The sequence below is a fragment of the Gavia stellata genome, chromosome 2 (assembly GCF_030936135.1).
Source record: "Gavia stellata isolate bGavSte3 chromosome 2, bGavSte3.hap2, whole genome shotgun sequence".
Classification (NCBI taxonomy): Eukaryota; Metazoa; Chordata; class Aves; order Gaviiformes; family Gaviidae; genus Gavia; species Gavia stellata.
Window position 1 is genome coordinate 38,225,657 of NC_082595.1, and position 16,830 is coordinate 38,242,486.

The following is a 16,830-nucleotide window of genomic DNA, read 5'->3' on the forward strand; positions in this document are numbered from 1 at the left end:
CTGCAGGTGGCAGGGCGGGAGCCATAGCACCGCGGCTGCATGCCAGCCATGGGGCCGGTGGGATGGCTGCTGCCGGACCTCCACCAGTGCTGGGTGATCACGAGGGTGGATGCGCAGAGGATACGTGCAGATGTCTGGGAGGGAGAGCCACGCGCTGCCCAGGAAGGGGAGGGGACGAGCCAACACGACAGCACCCCACAGACCCACTGCCCAGCAGGATCAGTGGATGAGGGGGAAAAGAGGCTGCAAGGGGTCAGGAAGGCTGGGCAGGTTTCCTCCCACGAGCACGTGGAGAGGGCAGCAAAAGCTGAAACACTCCTCCTGCAACTGCACCATCCCTCCAGAAGAAAAACACGTAAATCGGCTGCCTGCAGGATCACAGGCTAGTGCAAAGTGTCTCCCTCCATCAAAAATGGCCTAGCACTACATCCATCATGAATATTTACAACAAATACTATAAGACGACATTAGAGCAGAGCTGGAAGAGGAGCTTCCTACACAGCTGGTGTGAGGGAGGTATGTGCCACACAGATCTACCGCTTGCATAGGACAAGGGTTTCATTAACATCTTACCTCTTTTGTGCTGTGGCTGATACTGCTTGTTAGAGATACTGTGGCTTTGCTTTAACAGAGATACAGAAAGGAAACAGAAATTTTCGGTGCATCTGGCCTCCAGAGCCAGAAGATCCAGGCTCTGTTTGCAATTGTGAGCCCTGAGTAAATGTTTGAGAGCCTCCTATGAAATGCTCTGTACAACACTGGAATTGGTAGTAGGCACTGTGGGATCCAAATGTCCCCGGAGAGAATAAAAACCAAGTGGACAGGGAAAAAGATTTGATGAGACATGGAGATAGAGTGGTAAAGGATGGTGTTTTAAATCATGAGACTATCTAGCCACTCCCATCAGGCACTGCCACAGCTTTCTCACAGAAAGGCAGGAAAAAGCTTAACCAGGCTCAAGAAAGAGATTGAAATGTTTATGACGAGGATTATAATGTTTGTGACTGCAGGAGACTGGATTTAGTGGTTCAGCAGATGCTGTCCAGCCCTTTGCATCAGCCCTCTGTGACAGCTGAGAATTAAGGTTAAGGAAGAGACATTGTCAAGACTGCTGTTTTTAAGATTTATTAAGTTTTAAAGTAGTTTTAGCATTTACATTCACACGTCACAAGGAAGCAGCTCCTGTGCCCACTGAAGCTGACCAGAGTTTTGCTAATGGAAAAACTTCCACTTCTCAAATGGAGGTTAGACCAGGCCTTAGAAGAAAACTTAAGACATGGGTTAAACACAGACTTCCGTTTTGTTTGTAAAACCTAAACACCAGGCAGATGTTTTCCAGGAGATGTTGACAGCTTCAAACCTTCTCTAGGGCTGACTTCTGCCAAGATGCCAACCCTTCTCTGATATGCTGCGCATGCTGCAAGATTGCACCACCAATAACCCCTCATGGGACACCCAGAAGTCAATAGCATCTGCATACAGCAAATCTGACTGAATCAATGCAAACACAAAATTTTTAGACTAACTTCAGATTTCACACCATATTTTCTTAGTTAGGCATGGGGTCTTTTCCCAGTGGTTATGGAGTTATTTTTAAGACAAAAAATATGCAATCAATTCAGTCTGTGGATTTGGAGAATGTAAATGAGATTGGCCAATACACACAATTTCTCTGTTGTAAAAAACCCTCCTTCCCCATCACAGACTTCACATGAAGCCTTTATTGCCTCCACAGAGCATACAACAGAGGCCAGTGGATTATACCATTCTTCAGTAAGATGGTGGGGAAATAACATGCTTAAAACAAATAGCACTTGCTTGAAGCTCCCTACTGTGAAATGGAACCTTAATATATGACGTGGGAGTCACTAGGTTCATGGAGATGCATGCATGCAGCTCTTTGGTTGGAGGGAAATCTCCATGGAGGAGACAGGGAGCAGCACCCCCTTCTTAACACATACTGTGATTTCTTGATGCTTGGATGTTTCAGGGCCAGCAGTAGCAGCTGCAGGGGCAAGGTGTGTCTGAGTCTATGCTAAAGTCAGGACTGTGCAGAGAAGTGCTGTAATGTGGTCAGAAAAAATATGCCTCGTCATATTTGAGACCCAAATGCTACACTGCACTGACTTTTCATTATTGATTTATTTAATCTTATTTTATTATTTAACCTATTAAGATTTTAGATGAAGGCCATGCTCAAACAATTCTTCTCTGTTTTCTAGGCTGAGGTTCTCAATCAACTGCTTTTAACCCACAGAACCTTCCCTTTGTCTATAAATAACCTTGGAAAGAAAAGATAGTTTAGGTGACACGGTTTCTCTCTTCTGTGTTGCCCTGGCACAAATGCTACCCTGGACTTCCAGAGGGCAGACTTTGGCCTGTTCAGGAACCTGGTTGACAGAGTCCCTTGGGATGCAGTCCTGAAGGGCAAAGAAGTCCAGGAAGGCTGGACATTCTTCAAGAAGAAAATCTTATAAGCGCAGGAGCAGGCTGTCCCTCTGTGCCAAAAGATGAGCCGGTGGGGAAGAAGACTGGCCTGGCTGAACAGAGAGCTTTGGATGGAACTCAGGAAAAAAAAGGAGAGTTTATGACCTTTGGAAGAAGGGGCAGGCAACTCAGGAGGACTACAAGGATGTCATGAGGTTATGCAGGGAGAAAATTAGAAGGGCCAAAGCCCAACTAGAATTTAATCTAGCTACTGCCATAAAAGACAATAAAAAATGTTTCTATAAATACATTAGCAACAAAAGGACGGCTAAGGAGAATCTCCATCCTTTATTGGATGCGGGGGGAAACATACTGACAAAGGATGAGGAAAAGGCTGAGGTACTTCTTTGCCTCAGTCTTTAATAGTAAGACCAGTTGTTCTCCGGGTACCCAGCCCCCTCAGCTGAAAGACAGGGAAGGGGAGCAGAATGAAGCCCCCCTAATCCAAGGGGAAATGATTAGTGACCTGCTACACCACTTAGACACACACAATTCTATGGGGCCAGATGGGATCCCCCCAAGGGTACTCAGGGAGTTGGCAGAAGTGTTCACCAAGCCATTTTCCATCATCTACCAGCAGTCCTGGCTAACCAGGGAGGTCCCAGTTGACTGGAAGTTAGCAAATGTGACACCCACCTACATGAAGGGCTGGAAGGAGGATCCGGGGAACTACAGGCCTGTCAGCCTGACCTCAGTGCCAGGGAAGATTATGGAGAGGTTCATCCTGAGGGTGCTCACAGGGCATGTGCAGGACACCCAAGGGATCAGGCCCAGCCAGCACGGGTTCATGAAAGGCAGATCCTGCTTGACCAACCTGATCTCCTTCTATGACCAGGTGACCCGCCTAGTGGGTGAGGGGAAGGCTGTCGATGTTGTCTGCCTGGACTTTAGTAAAGCCTTCGACACTGTCTCCCACAGTATTCTCCTGGAGAAACTGACTGCTCATGGCTTAGATGGGTGTACACTTCACTGGCTAAAAAACTGGCTGGATGGCTGAGCCCAAAGAGTTGTGGTGAATGGAGTTAAACTTCAGCTGGCAGCCAGTCACAACTGGTGCTCCTCAAGGCTTAGTTTTGGGGCCAGTTCTGTTTAATATCTTTATCAATGATCTGGATGAGGGAATAGAGTACAGCCTCAGTAAGTTTGCAGACGACAACAAGTTGGGCGGGACTGTTGATCTGCTCGAGGGTAGGAAGGCTCTGCAGAGGGACCTGGACAGGCTGGATTGATGGGCTGAGGCCAATTGTATGAGATTCAACAAGGCCAAGTGCCGGGTCCTGCACTTGGGTCACAACAACCCCATGCAACACTACAGACTTGGGGACGAGTGGCTGGAAAGCTGCCCTGCAGAAAAGGACCTGGGTGTAATGGTCAACACCCAGCTGAATATGAGCCAGCAGTGTGCCCAGGTGGCCAAGAAGGCCAATAGCATCCTGGCTTGTAGCAGAAATGATGTGGCCAGCAGGATTAAGGAAGTGATTGTCCCCCTGTACTCGGTGCTGGTGAGACCGCAACTCCAATACTGTGTTCAGTTTTGGGCCCCTCACTACAAGAAGCACATTGAGGTGCTGGAGCATGTCCAGAGAAGGGCGACGAAGCTGGTGAGGGGTCTGGAGCACAAGTCTTATGAGGAGCGGCTGAGGGAACTGGGGTTGTTTAGCCTGGAGAAGAGGAGGCTGAGGGGAGACCTTATCGTTCTCTACAACTACTTGAAAGGGGGTTGTAGAGAGGTGGGTGCTGGCCTCTTCTCCCAAGTGAGAAGCGACAGGACAAGAGAAAATGGCCTCAAGTTGTGCCAGGGGAGTGGGGTGGGGTTTGGTTGGGTATTAGGAAAAACTTCTTCACTGAAAGGGTTGTCAAGCACTGGAACAGGCTGCCCAGGGAAGTGGTTGAGCCACCATCCCTGGAGTATTTAAAAGACGTGTAGATGTGGTGCTTAGGGACATGGTTTAGTGGTGGACTTGGCAGTGCTAGGCTAATGGTTGGACTTGATGATCTTAAAGGTCTTTTCCAACCTAAATGATTCTATGATTCTAAATCCTATGTGCCTGTCCTAGGAGTGGATGCTCTGATCTGCAGCTCATCATCAAGTGAGGCATGCTAGTCCCAGCCCACAATTCCAGTGCATCTCCCACGTTACCAAATACAGGCGCACCACCTGACACCAGTGTCTAAGACACTGTAGTCATCAGCACGTGAAGAGCAATCACCTAGCCCAAGACAGCACCAAAAGTATTTCAGACTCAGAATCTGAGAGAAAAGTATGAGAGACACTGAGCGCCTGTCTAAAGAAGTAATTTTAATGTAGTCCCTTTGTGGCTGTTTACTTCCCAGCCAATTGCCATGAGTTATTCCAATATCACGCAAAACATTCATCCTTGTTCTGCCTTTTCAGTGACATTTTCTGCAAGATAAAGACCAAAAGCTCCTGCCAAACTGACTTCTAAGCAACTGCCAGAGCCTCATTATATACCACCAAGCCGTCTCGTCCAACACAACTCATGTGAACAGACAGTGAAAACAGACTAGAGAGCAGCACCTCTCCTCACCAGCCCTTAGGTATCAAATCTTGGCCATACCAGTATGTGGGAATGGCCACATCACACCACACCAAGGATATACTTTAGTATACCCTTCCCCCCCAAATTTGATTCAGTTATGCATAAGACTAGAAAATGTATTTTTAAAATGAGATTTTCTCTGTTACCGATACGTGTTTTTATATACACAAACATATATGCATGTACACACAGTCACCTGCTCCCGGGTTAATATGGTAAACATATCATGTAAGTAGCTGTACGGTTTATAAAACAATTTGCCATCAAACAGAATGAGCAAAATCTAGATCAGATGTAAACATTTATACTATGGCCAAGAAAAATTATTGACAATTCTCAGAATTTGTTTTAATTCTCAAACACAACTGAAAAAAAATGGATCAAATCCTTACCGTGTGTTGGGCTTCAGGTTCTCAATTGGCAAATGAGTAGTCCCTGCAGTCCTGGTTGACCACTTATTCTTTAAAAAGTCATCATAGGACGCACTGTAAACCAGATAGCCTGTAAATGGGAAAGACGAATAGTTGTGAGGATTCTAAATAAATTTTAAATAAGTAACATCCCAAGTCCCAGGAGTTGTGGTAGATTTTATGGGTTAAAAGGAGTGGAAGCATCTTTGAATATGAAAATTATTTGATGCCTAACTCTCCTGGAAAATCCCAGGCTAAAAGAATTTCCTGGTATTAGCCAGTAATGATGGAGCATTACATCAAAGGATGGTACCCAGGTACAAATACTGATTTAAAACACAGCAAAGGCAAAAAGATGACAGAGTGAACCCATTCACTGTTTTAAGTGGTACACTGACTGTGCAGAAGCTAATATAATTAGAAATGCCATGTTTCTAACAAAAAAAAAATGTTGTGCAAACTGCACTTGGTAAGGTACTGGATCAACAGCCTTGAAGAATGAAACGCTGTGGAACAGACACCACATGGCCTGTTCAAGTGCCACCTTCGCCCTTCCCAACCATTATCGCTGCTCCAGCTACTATCCCAACCATTGGTCGTCTCTGCCAGCTCTCACCCCTCTGCCATTGCTGTGAGCCCCAGAGCTGGGCGAGGCTCTTCAAAAACTCAGCGTTAGCACCAAAGCAGTGGCCTTTTCCAATGCTTACTTCAGATCTTTTGGGTCCACTGACAAATAAGGGTTGATTAATTTCTGAAATATTTTGGTTATTTATTTACTCTAGTGTTTTTCCAGCAACTTTTGAGATTCATTCTTGAAGTCAGTTGGGCTTCACTGTGGCTCTCAAAAGGTCTAAAGACATTAAAGGAGATCTAATTTAATACATTTGTTCAACATATTCCCCACCCCTGAACCTCACTTGTCAGACTGATATTTGAGCAAAATTTCAGTAAAACAAGGTAAGCATAGCCTGGGCCACAGACTCCACTGGACATAATTAACTCGGATACATTTTTTTCCTACAAAAAAGCAGACTAAAAGACCACCAAGCCAGAAGCCCCTCTACAGGCAGACCACTCCTGTAGCCACACTCACAGCCAAGGAGGACCCAGACCGGCTCCAGCTACACAGTCACCTTAGCTCAGAGCAGACTGAAGCCAAGTGTGAAAGATGCTCCCAAGGCAGGCTTGAGAGGTGCCTGCGGTGGAGCTGAGGGCACTACCTGGGGGCAGAAGCGCTCATTTGAGCAAAGCCCTATCACACGTAGCATCCAGGTGAGAAGCAACGCCTTTAGAACCGATGGCACAAAAGCAGTGCCAAAATCTTTGAAATATCTGGACCAGCATGGGCTGGTTGGTCTGGCAGAGGGCTGACAGAGGGACCTTTCTTGCTCCTCAGAAAGTAGCTGAGAACTGCAGAGGAGTGAGAACTTCATGAGCTGTTGGCTCAGTTTAAGGTAAAAATGGTCATTCAAGAAAACCTCCCCCTTCCCCATTCCCCCCTCAGGAGAGTACCTGTTACCATGTCTCCTCGAGCAGGTTTCGCCCAGTCCACGATGACAAAGGAGTGACAACCTTCGACTGCCACGACGGTGATGTTGTGAGGGGCTCTCAGAGGACGCAGCTCTTTCTCTCTGAGGTCATTAGGGATGATTTCATCGAGGCTCTCCACTTGGAAGTGCTCCAGGGCCTCTGTCAAGGAGCAGGGGGCTGCTGGATCTTTATTGAGATAGGTCACATAAGGAGCTGGAAAAGACAGGGAAGGGTGGTGTTTAGTTAGCAGTTTGTAGGTACGTCAAAGTAGTACACAGGCTGGCAATTTCCTGAAGAGAGTCAAGTTTTGTGATGCATTCCTCCCCTTCCAGCCCAGAGACAGTTCACTGCTGCCAACAATGTATGGCTCGCGCTCAATTTGACTGATGAGCAGGGGGAATGGGATGCCAATATTCAGGTCTACCCCACACTCACAACTGTACCCAATTATGCAAGGACGGAAGGATCGTCTTTATTACGAGAGGCAGAAGAGAGCGGTCTGACTGCAGAACCCTCTGCACACTACCTCCAGCTGCTCTGGATGTGGGGTGGAAATGTCACCCGAACTCTCTTGCCTTTCCACATTTGGGAACAGATCCCTGCCAGGGCCTTAGATCAATGTCTAAGACTTTACCAGGTCTTACTGGTTGGTTCCTACACAAACATCCTGAAGCTGCAGTGAAACAACAGAGGGAACAAGAAGAGTAATTCCAAGGTGAAGTCCGACCAGGTTAAACAAAGGAATTATTGCTGTGGTCCCCTGGGCACTAAGGGATCAGGAGTCATAAGTTCCCACCTTCCAGGCATGCACTCCCAACCTGTAACTTCTATTTTTAAAAGCTTTATACTGACCAGAATTGCACTTCAGTTCAGGAAAAGATTAAACCATCATTTATTGCCTTAAAAGTCACTGTAACATTCACAGTAAGGACTATAAAACTTGCTTTGGAAATATTTATTCAGTTGCAATAATACCATTCATTGAAATGGTAATATTATTTCCCTAGTGCCTTGAAATGTTCATAAACCAACGCTTCTTGGTTTATCTTATTGGATTTCATGCCCTAAAGGGATTTTTTCCAGATCTTGCAATGAAGTTAATTTTAGCCTCTCCAGATAAATGAATCAAGAAGCACCGTCAGTGAGAGACGAATAGAAACATCATGAAATTATTTGGTCTGGGAAACTGAAGATGCACTGGAAAAAATCTTGGCGTATATAAAACCAAATCTCTTACTCCAGCAGCAGAGCTCCACTCTAAGCCACATGAAGCTTGTGAATATTGGAAGGGAAGGCAAGACAGGAGTCAAAGCTGACTCTCCATCCCCTGAACTCCCATCTGAAATACCAGGTGAGCCAGCAGCTGACCTGACCTCTGTTCAAATGCCAGAAGTTTGTAAAGGGCTGCAGGAGGGGTCACCAGTCTGGAGTGGAGGCTGTGCCCTACCACATTCAAGTTCCTCCAGTCTGTCCCCCAGCTGCTTCTCTGACAAAGAAGCAGAGCAGCTCTGAAGTCAGAGCTGCAACACCTACCTACACACTTGAATGGCTCACGTACACAGGAGCCAGCCTCATGGCTCATGTCAATGTATTGTGGGTTCCTTCACCAAGTTCCTTCTACAGAGCAAAGACACAAATAGCAAAGCCAAATTTATCTCTATTGGTTTTACGTTTTGGAAAGTTCATATCCAAAATACCATTCATTCCTTGTCTTGGAAGCACACCTTTGACGTAAATGCTTGTACAAGGTGGGTGAAATCACTGGGGTTGCATGGGCCAGTGGGAAAGAATTAGGTCCCCCAGAGGAAGACTCTCACCTACTTGGAGACTTGCATTGACTGAACTACTGGTGTGAACTTGAAATGATACAGTTGAGCTGAACTGAGCACCAGAGCAGTCACTTTTGCTCTCTTACTGACTTCAGCTAAACCAAACACAATGCAGAATACAAAGCAGAGCCCTTACACTGAAAGACTGCAAAGAGGTTTGCACTGCTTCAACCAAACCAGTGTGAGTTCACATGTAGACATGCAAGCATCGAAGCTATGAACTAACTATTGCTGTTTGGGTTTCCCAGGTGGCAGTCCTTACAGGGGTCACACACTAGTCTGTTGGACATATTTGCGCAATGGTCTCAGCCTAAGGGCTGACCTTGCTAGAACAAGAACTCTTTGCAGCACAAGTAATAAGCTACATAAAACAAAGGGTATCCTTACCAGTGAACCGCTTCTTCCCCGCAATATCATATTCTGACACAGGGCCAGTGCCAACAACACTAGTCTCTGGATAGACAACTTCCAATTCTGTCGTTGTAGAAGCAGTGGTGGTGGTGACAGTGGTGGTGGTTGGTGGCAAAGTGCTCTCAAAAAACTCGTAATCTTCAGAGGAAACATAAGATGAAAATGTTAGTTTGCTTCATGTTATTTTGGCTGAACAATGAGAAGGGAAACATTTCTGTCACCAGCCACCATCCCAAACGAGTGCCAGGCACCCTGCCCTAGCTACTGCACACTCCTTACTGGCCTCCAAGTCACGGTTGATCACACCTCAGCCTTGCAAGGGTTTCTACCAAACTGGTGGACAGCGAGCACAAAGTCTTTGCCTTAGAATACTAGTGTTGTTGATGATTTAGACCTTGCTCACACAGGTAAAAAGGGTAACAATAAACAAATGTATTCATGCAGCAATATCCTGAACATGCTCTGTCTGCCACCTCCCCTTACGATCCCCAAAGAAATTGAATCCCTGGCCACAGCCCTCAGATGCCAAAGGAAGGAGATAAGGGAGTGAGAAAACTGCTTTTTAAGAAAATTCTGTGTTATTATTCTAAAATGCTAGAGCTGGTTCATACTGCTTTTAAACCTTCCTGCAACTTAGAGGTGTGGAGTCTTCTACTTGCCATTCATGGTCCCATTAGGGCCATGAGGAAAGGCAAACTGGCAAGCATGAATCTCCTGATATTCAGTCCTTCTTGATATTCAGTCCTATTAAATGCAGTGCTCTTTGAAAAGCTACTGTGCTACCAGATTGACAGACAAAATGAAGGGAAAGAAGCATTTGGCATCCCTGCTGTGTCCTCATACAGGCTGTGGGACTATGCCCATGGCTTTGAGTGTCTTCTGCTTAAACTGCTAAAGCATCTCTTTTCTGCAGATGACCTGCCCCTAAGGGGAGACCTGGCAAAAGACCTGTGCACTGAGGACATTCTGCTTTCATGGGGATGTAAGGAATGTGGGATGCAGGACTTGTGCAGTTTTTAGTTCATCCTCTCCTCCCCCCATTCCTAGTTGGCCTCAGTATGAAGCGATCAGAATAAAATGCAAAAAAGTCTATGATACCTTCCTCTCAGTTGCTGCACTCCCTTTTTAAATTGCTTTTTTTGTTGTTGGTTTGACTAAAGATCACAGCACTGCATCCACAAAGAAAAAAAACTTTTATTATTCTAGAGCCATAAATTCTACTAAAAAGCTAATACTAAACCACTTTGAGTTTTACAGATGTCTGCACTCATCTGCTTTAATATGTGGGGGTAGGAGCAGTAATCTGAGGATTAAAAGCAGCAGAACATCAGAAGTCAGTGATGGCAGAAAGTGAATGCTAGTTCCAGTAACTGAGAATTTGCATTCCCTGTGCAAACTTGCAATTAAATGCTGGGACTGGAGGCTCCCTCTTCAGCTAAGTTTTGTGTGTCCTGAATTATAGTATCAAGACGGCATGAATATAACTGCAAAAATCTTTCCCTCTTCTTCTTTTATCTGATTTCAAATTTCTTTAAATTCCACATGAATTCAGCAGATTCATTATTTTATATGTAGGTGATCTCATTTGGTATGAGTGTCTTTTATAGTCTAAATGCAGACTACACATCAAAAAAAAGGATAAAAAACCATATTCACAGTGCTGTAGAGTGCTAAAAAACTCACTAAGGTATTTCACGTTTCCAGGGCTCAGATAATATTTTGGTTTTGTATTTTAGAAAAGTTCATTGACTTTGAGTGGGTTGGAGTTAGAAGTTGTACCAGAGAAAGTAAGTCTAAGATTGAAGTGGTGACTGTATGACCCAGCTCTGAATGTAATTTATTTCCACAATAAGTTCCTGTTAGACTGCAGGACTGATAGAAAGGGACCTTCATGTCCAGAAACAGCTGCCTTTGCACCCTTGCGCTTCATATGTGACACAGGACTCTGGAAAGCTTTTCCAGCTCACCGCTGCTTGCTTAACCTCTCATTCACCAACCTGTCCCCTCGAACCCAATTCCAAAGAAAGAAGAGGGGAAAAAACCCAACCCAAAACATGCCACTTGCAATAGACTTTTACAGTTAAACAGTACCATCATCATATATCACATATGCCTCTGGAGTTGCTGTCACATCTGAATCCAGTCCTGAGAACGTGTCTATTGAAGGAGAAAGAAAAAAATGCTGTAAGAATTCAATGGTCTCATCCCCACCCTCCTAGTAAAATACTTCTGAAATAAAATTCAAAATAAAAATCTTTAGCCAGTTGATGTGTTGGGTTGATGGTTGGACTTGACGATCTTACAGGTCTTTTCCAACCTTAATGATTCTGTGATTCTGTGATCTGTGATTTGTAAAGAAATAAAAAAACTGCCTAGTTTCCAGATAACACAGTGACAGCCCGCTCTGCATATTTAGAATAACAGATAAGGAGCTAACTGCAGTAGCCAGGAGTTTTGCTGGGGTAAAATGGGTTCAGAGCTGCTACTCAAAATTGAGAGTAATGCACCTTCCAGGAGCTCTGTCCTGGCCCCAGGAGCTATGGAGCAAAGGCAGGCTGCCAGCAACTGCGTAACACTCAGGTCAGGGTTTGACAGTGTTTTATAAACTCAGGAGCAGCAAATGTGAGAAATCTATATGCAGAAAAACAACCAAGCAATTCAAATAAACTGAAAACTTCTATTCAAATATTTTTGCGGGGGAATAAAATCAAACAACCCACAGAGCCATGCCATTTACAGACTGTGTCTATGCTAGTAAGTAATGCAGACCAAAAACAACGGATTTGTAGAATGAAGTAATTGGTGCTGGATTTCCCAGGGTTTTACTTTGCACTAGCTCTACGCTGATCCTGTGGACTGAATGCCCATTACAGGTTGGGGCACATACATGTCATCCCAAAGCACTGCTTCTGCTTTAGTTTCATCCAACAGGATGTCTTGCTTTATAATTTTCTCCACGTACACCAGCTGCAGTTCTCCAGGTTGCTCCATCACCCTTCGCTGCAGCTCTTCAGTGAACCCTGCCAGTACCAGATGAGGCTAAGCCTTTCTATGACTGGTTGCCATAGTCTTTTGGCATCTGTAAGGATAGCGGTCTATGCAACCGTCACTTGATTGTATCACACATATCAAGTGGTTAAGATGCCACCTTTTTTTCCTTGTGAGTTCATGAAAAAAGTTTAGCTGATTTCACTGACAAATCACGCTTGTGCGGGCAAAGTCCTTCTTCAAAGTTAAAGACTGCTGAATCTAGTGAAATGTTGACAATAAATTCTGCTGGGTCGAGCAAAAATCCTGCCAGAGAGTAAGCAAATTTGCCAAAGCTTAACTAGAACGTTTGGCGGTGGGTTTTGGCACTTGCAGCCCCCGGCTGTTTGAGAGTAAAGCACTTAGCAACAAAATATCAAGCTTTGGCAGAATAAGTATTTCATTAAATGATCTGGAGTATTTTCCATACTCAGATTAAACGGAAACACAACATAAAAATATGATTTGGAAATGGTCAAGGGAAAATTGCATTTAATGTTTTGATAGTTCAAGTACTAGTTGTTGATCCCGCTTGAAATAGACACTGCATTTGTTAAACAAAAGCAGCCATCATTAAACAAATGCCACAAGATGCTTTCTTTTCAAGCAAGTTCCTCTGTGGAACAGGCAGGTTGTTTTGCTGCACTTCTCAAATGTTTAGGCAGGTCACCAGGATGCAAAAAAAAATAGTAAGATCAAGAAAATCCTAATTATTACTCTTCAGAGAAACTTTCATAATTAGGTAGGGACTAATACTGCTCAAGCTATATAGCAGGTAAGTAGAAACCCAGCATCATCTTTTCCTTTCAATCTTCCACTGTGATGTGTTTGCAGACATACTGTCGAAATGCCAGACAGGTTAGGAGTGACTTAAGGGCCATTCTCATTGAACACTCAGCCTGTGTAAAAAACTAGCTTTCATTCATGCCTCTAACAAAGTTCAAGGATTCAGCAAGTCCATCCGGTAGAAGGCAAAAAAAACCCCAAGTAGAACGTTTTCAAATGTTCATAAAATCACATGAAAATTCCCCAGCCCACAACTCTGCTAAAAATAATACTGCAAAGCTTTTTGTTGTTCAGCTTCTCGAGCCTATGCTCGGATTAAGTCAGCCATATTTCATGAACCCTTATCGTTCTTATAATATGTATTCTCAGAAGACGTCCTTCAGGTGTCGAATAGCACAGGCCAAAGAGAGGAAACATTACAGGATATAAGCAACATTCAAGGTAAGCAAAAGGAGCTGGTGGGAGTGGGCGGGACTCCAACCCTACCAAAAATCATGGTCTGCTTTAGGCAACTTTGAAAAATACCAGGGTCACCATATACAACAGTATTTGTAACACTTTTGTAAATACAATTAAGATTAATGAAAGCACCAAAGGGAAAACCAAAAATCTTCAAAGAAGTATTTAATGATGGTAATTTTTATACATTTGTTTGTGTACACATCCATGCATATGTACACATGGAAGCACCCTTCTAGAAATACACACATAGGGCTAATTGTTAGATAAATATTAACACTATAAATCATTATAATTTCATCTGTACAAGGCACTAACATCTCTGACTCATTACTTACCCAGGGTAGCTGGTAAGGGAATTCTCAGTCTTCTGCTTCTGAGATCCTTTCCAAAGATGCCATCCTTAGACTCACCGTGAGTCTCTGAAGCCTCATCTTTCCACATGTCGGCACTCTTGAAAGCAATAGTTCAGCTTCCTAGGTCATGGTTACATGACCTGCTTGTAAGTCTACTTTGGCTTCAGAGATACAGGTGCATGGCGGAAAGGTAAGAGGGTTTCATTACCCATTAAAACTGGCTACTGCAGTTAGCAGATGTCTGACTGCCAACCTGTTGTTTAGGTTATGGCCATGCTGCTACTGCCCATTTGTAAATTGAGTTGGGGATTACCTACAAATGGAAAGGATAAGGACTACCATGGTGCTCCCTGATCTGGTTTTGCAAAATAAGCAGCTAACTGGTTTGCAGTGCAACATTCAAGTGATGAAAAGGTAAAACGTGGTAGGGACAACCTCAACGCCCAATGACTCTAGTGCATTTATATTTGTTTACTTTGGATTTCAGTTTGGCACCACATCCTAAGCTTGTATAACTGCAACAGGGAAATAATGACATGCACCGACACTGTTCTATATTTTCAGATGAGAAAGAAATCAGTGTACAACTCTCTGCCTTATCTGTGCAGAGCCAGGGTTGTCTCTTCCCAGCTTCATCCACGCTGTGCTACATTCCTGCTAGACAATCTCTATCTCCAACAGCTGGCAAGAGAACAAGAATCTCATTTTGCAAAAGCTGGTTCCACCATGGCTCGGAAGAGAGACTTTTCAAAATTTATTGTGAGAAATGAACAGAAAATAGACAAAATGTATGTGCCTTCAGGTCCTTCCCTGGCCTGAGCTGGAGTGAGGACTTCCTTATAAGTGAATGCTCTGACCACAAAACTACTGCCTATACTTGTGTTCATGTGCGTGAATATATGTGACAAGACTGGATCCAACAAAAGGTAAGAATTTTGCTGAAATCAACATATTTCCACAAAAAACTTCAGCTTTGGGGAAAGTTGACATTTTCCAATGAAAAACCATTTAACGCCCAAACTCTTCTTCAGCCGCTCTAATCTCAGCTCCTACCTTATCACATGGACCAAAATCTTCAGAGGCAGATTCTTTCCCGCTTTACATTCATGTAACTGCGCTGTACAAACAGTACAACCAAAGAAATTCAAACAGCACAAAAGGAAGTTACCTTCTGCATTGCACTCTGGCAGGCCATCGAACCCCAACAGCAAGTTACCCTCGTCATCATACTGTCCATAGGTGCCTGGAGGACAAGTTGGGAGTGGTTTCTCAGTGGGTGGTTCAGTGGTGGTTGGTTCAGGAGTGGTGGTGGTAGTTGTAGCAACAGTTGTTGTAGTGGTTGTAGTAGTTGTTGTGGTAGTTGTTGGGGGTATTGTTGTAGTCGTAGTTGAGGGAGTGGTTGTTTTCTTAATCATTTCAAGACCAATCAGAGGTTTCCCTCCAAGGCTTATTATTGGTTTATCTTGTGCACTTGCCACAGGTTTACTAAATCTGCCATGTCCAAACAAAGGTAATCCATCAGGACTCACCATTGGGGCACCCTTTTCATCTAGGAGAGAAGAACAAAACCAAAAATTCTCACCATTAATCCATTTCAGGCTTATAGCATGCTATTTATCAACAGTAGATACCACAAGAGCACTGAGAGTATGATTACAGCCTCCTGTAACTAAGCTGACAGAGAAGAAGGTTGTTATCTAGGAAAGAGCCATGGCTAAGGAATCTGGGAAATGGTTCAGAAGAACCTCAGATAAACCACAGTGGTTTTCACTTTTATCACCTGTTTGATAAACACTTCCTGGGAAGACTGCATGGAGGTTTCACTTCAGAATCACAACGTGCAGACAGCACCTGCATTTCATCTAAGTCAGTCTTATAACTGTTGACAAAAGGTATGATGAATCCATATTCTGCTCCCTAATGTCAAACACGTGCAAGGAAAAACTGGGATGGGCTGGTGAGATGCTGTCACTGCAGATAAACTTGTGTGCGAAATTCTGGATACTGCAAATATTCATGGTAACCATTTTAACAGCAGGCACTGAATTTGCATTCAAGAGATCTATACAGGCGAACTGATATGCAAACAGAAGTGTTTTCACAGATCACACACAGGGTTTTTTACTATTCGTGGTCAGTTTCAGAAGAAAGAATAAAATAATCACATACATATGGCCGGTACAGTGCTAGTGGTGGGGAATAATTATTTATATGTATACAAAGATATAGAGAAGCATCAACCCTTATTAAGGCTCAGTTCTGCAGTCCTTTTTAATGCTAATACAAGTGAGATGGACTTGGGTGATTCTTGCTGCCTTATATCTCAGAGCCCCACAGGATGCCCCAAAGCCTCCCCAGGTCCTGCGATGTGCTGACTGCCTGATGGAGATCTGAGGTAGAGGCAACTCCAAATGGCTTGCACAGGACCTGGGCATGCCTGAAGCATTCAACAGCTCAAAGACTTGTACCATGTGCACAAAAACTGAAGATTTTTTTCTGTAAGAAGGAAGCTGTCACTTACCAACAATTGTACGTCCATCCCCTCCTAATTTCACTCGGAGAGGGTTGCCTTGGGAATCTTGGAGGTATTTTCCTTCAATATTTAACACTAGCCCTCGGTCAAGATCTACAATCTAAAAGCAATAGATGGACTCAAGTTTAGCTAACACAAGAGGAGGTGAAATGAAATTTCACAGCAACAGAAATCCTGGGGAAATTCAGATGCTAAATGTGATGTTCAGGAATAGCTACAACAGCCACACACTTTTAAAAGTGAGTCACTAATTGTATAGTAATCACTGAAAAATCACTGCTGAAGAAAGAAAATCCCCAGGAGCTGGGCTCCGAGTTGCACAACCACCATATTCATATCCCTACTGTAGTTCTCACATGCAAAGGAGCAACTCCCTTGATTTTCTTGGGCTGCGCAACTCCTAAGGTGGATTCCTGTAATACTGATTTGAGTATGACCCTG

General features: G+C 44.1%; 1 protein-coding gene across 1 annotated transcript in view; it reads right to left on the minus strand.

The window, feature by feature from the left end:
- FNDC1 (fibronectin type III domain containing 1) overlaps positions 1-16,830 on the minus strand; it is a 74,395-nt gene that overhangs the window by 11,795 nt on the left and 45,770 nt on the right. The window contains exons 10-15 of the mRNA XM_059833123.1: positions 16,378-16,489; positions 15,025-15,405; positions 11,320-11,385; positions 9,205-9,366; positions 6,971-7,201; positions 5,441-5,549 (exon numbers count right to left, since the gene is read on the minus strand). Of these exons, the coding sequence (XP_059689106.1) occupies positions 5,441-5,549; positions 6,971-7,201; positions 9,205-9,366; positions 11,320-11,385; positions 15,025-15,405; positions 16,378-16,489 (1,061 nt within the window). The remainder of the gene's footprint in view (positions 1-5,440; positions 5,550-6,970; positions 7,202-9,204; positions 9,367-11,319; positions 11,386-15,024; positions 15,406-16,377; positions 16,490-16,830) is intronic.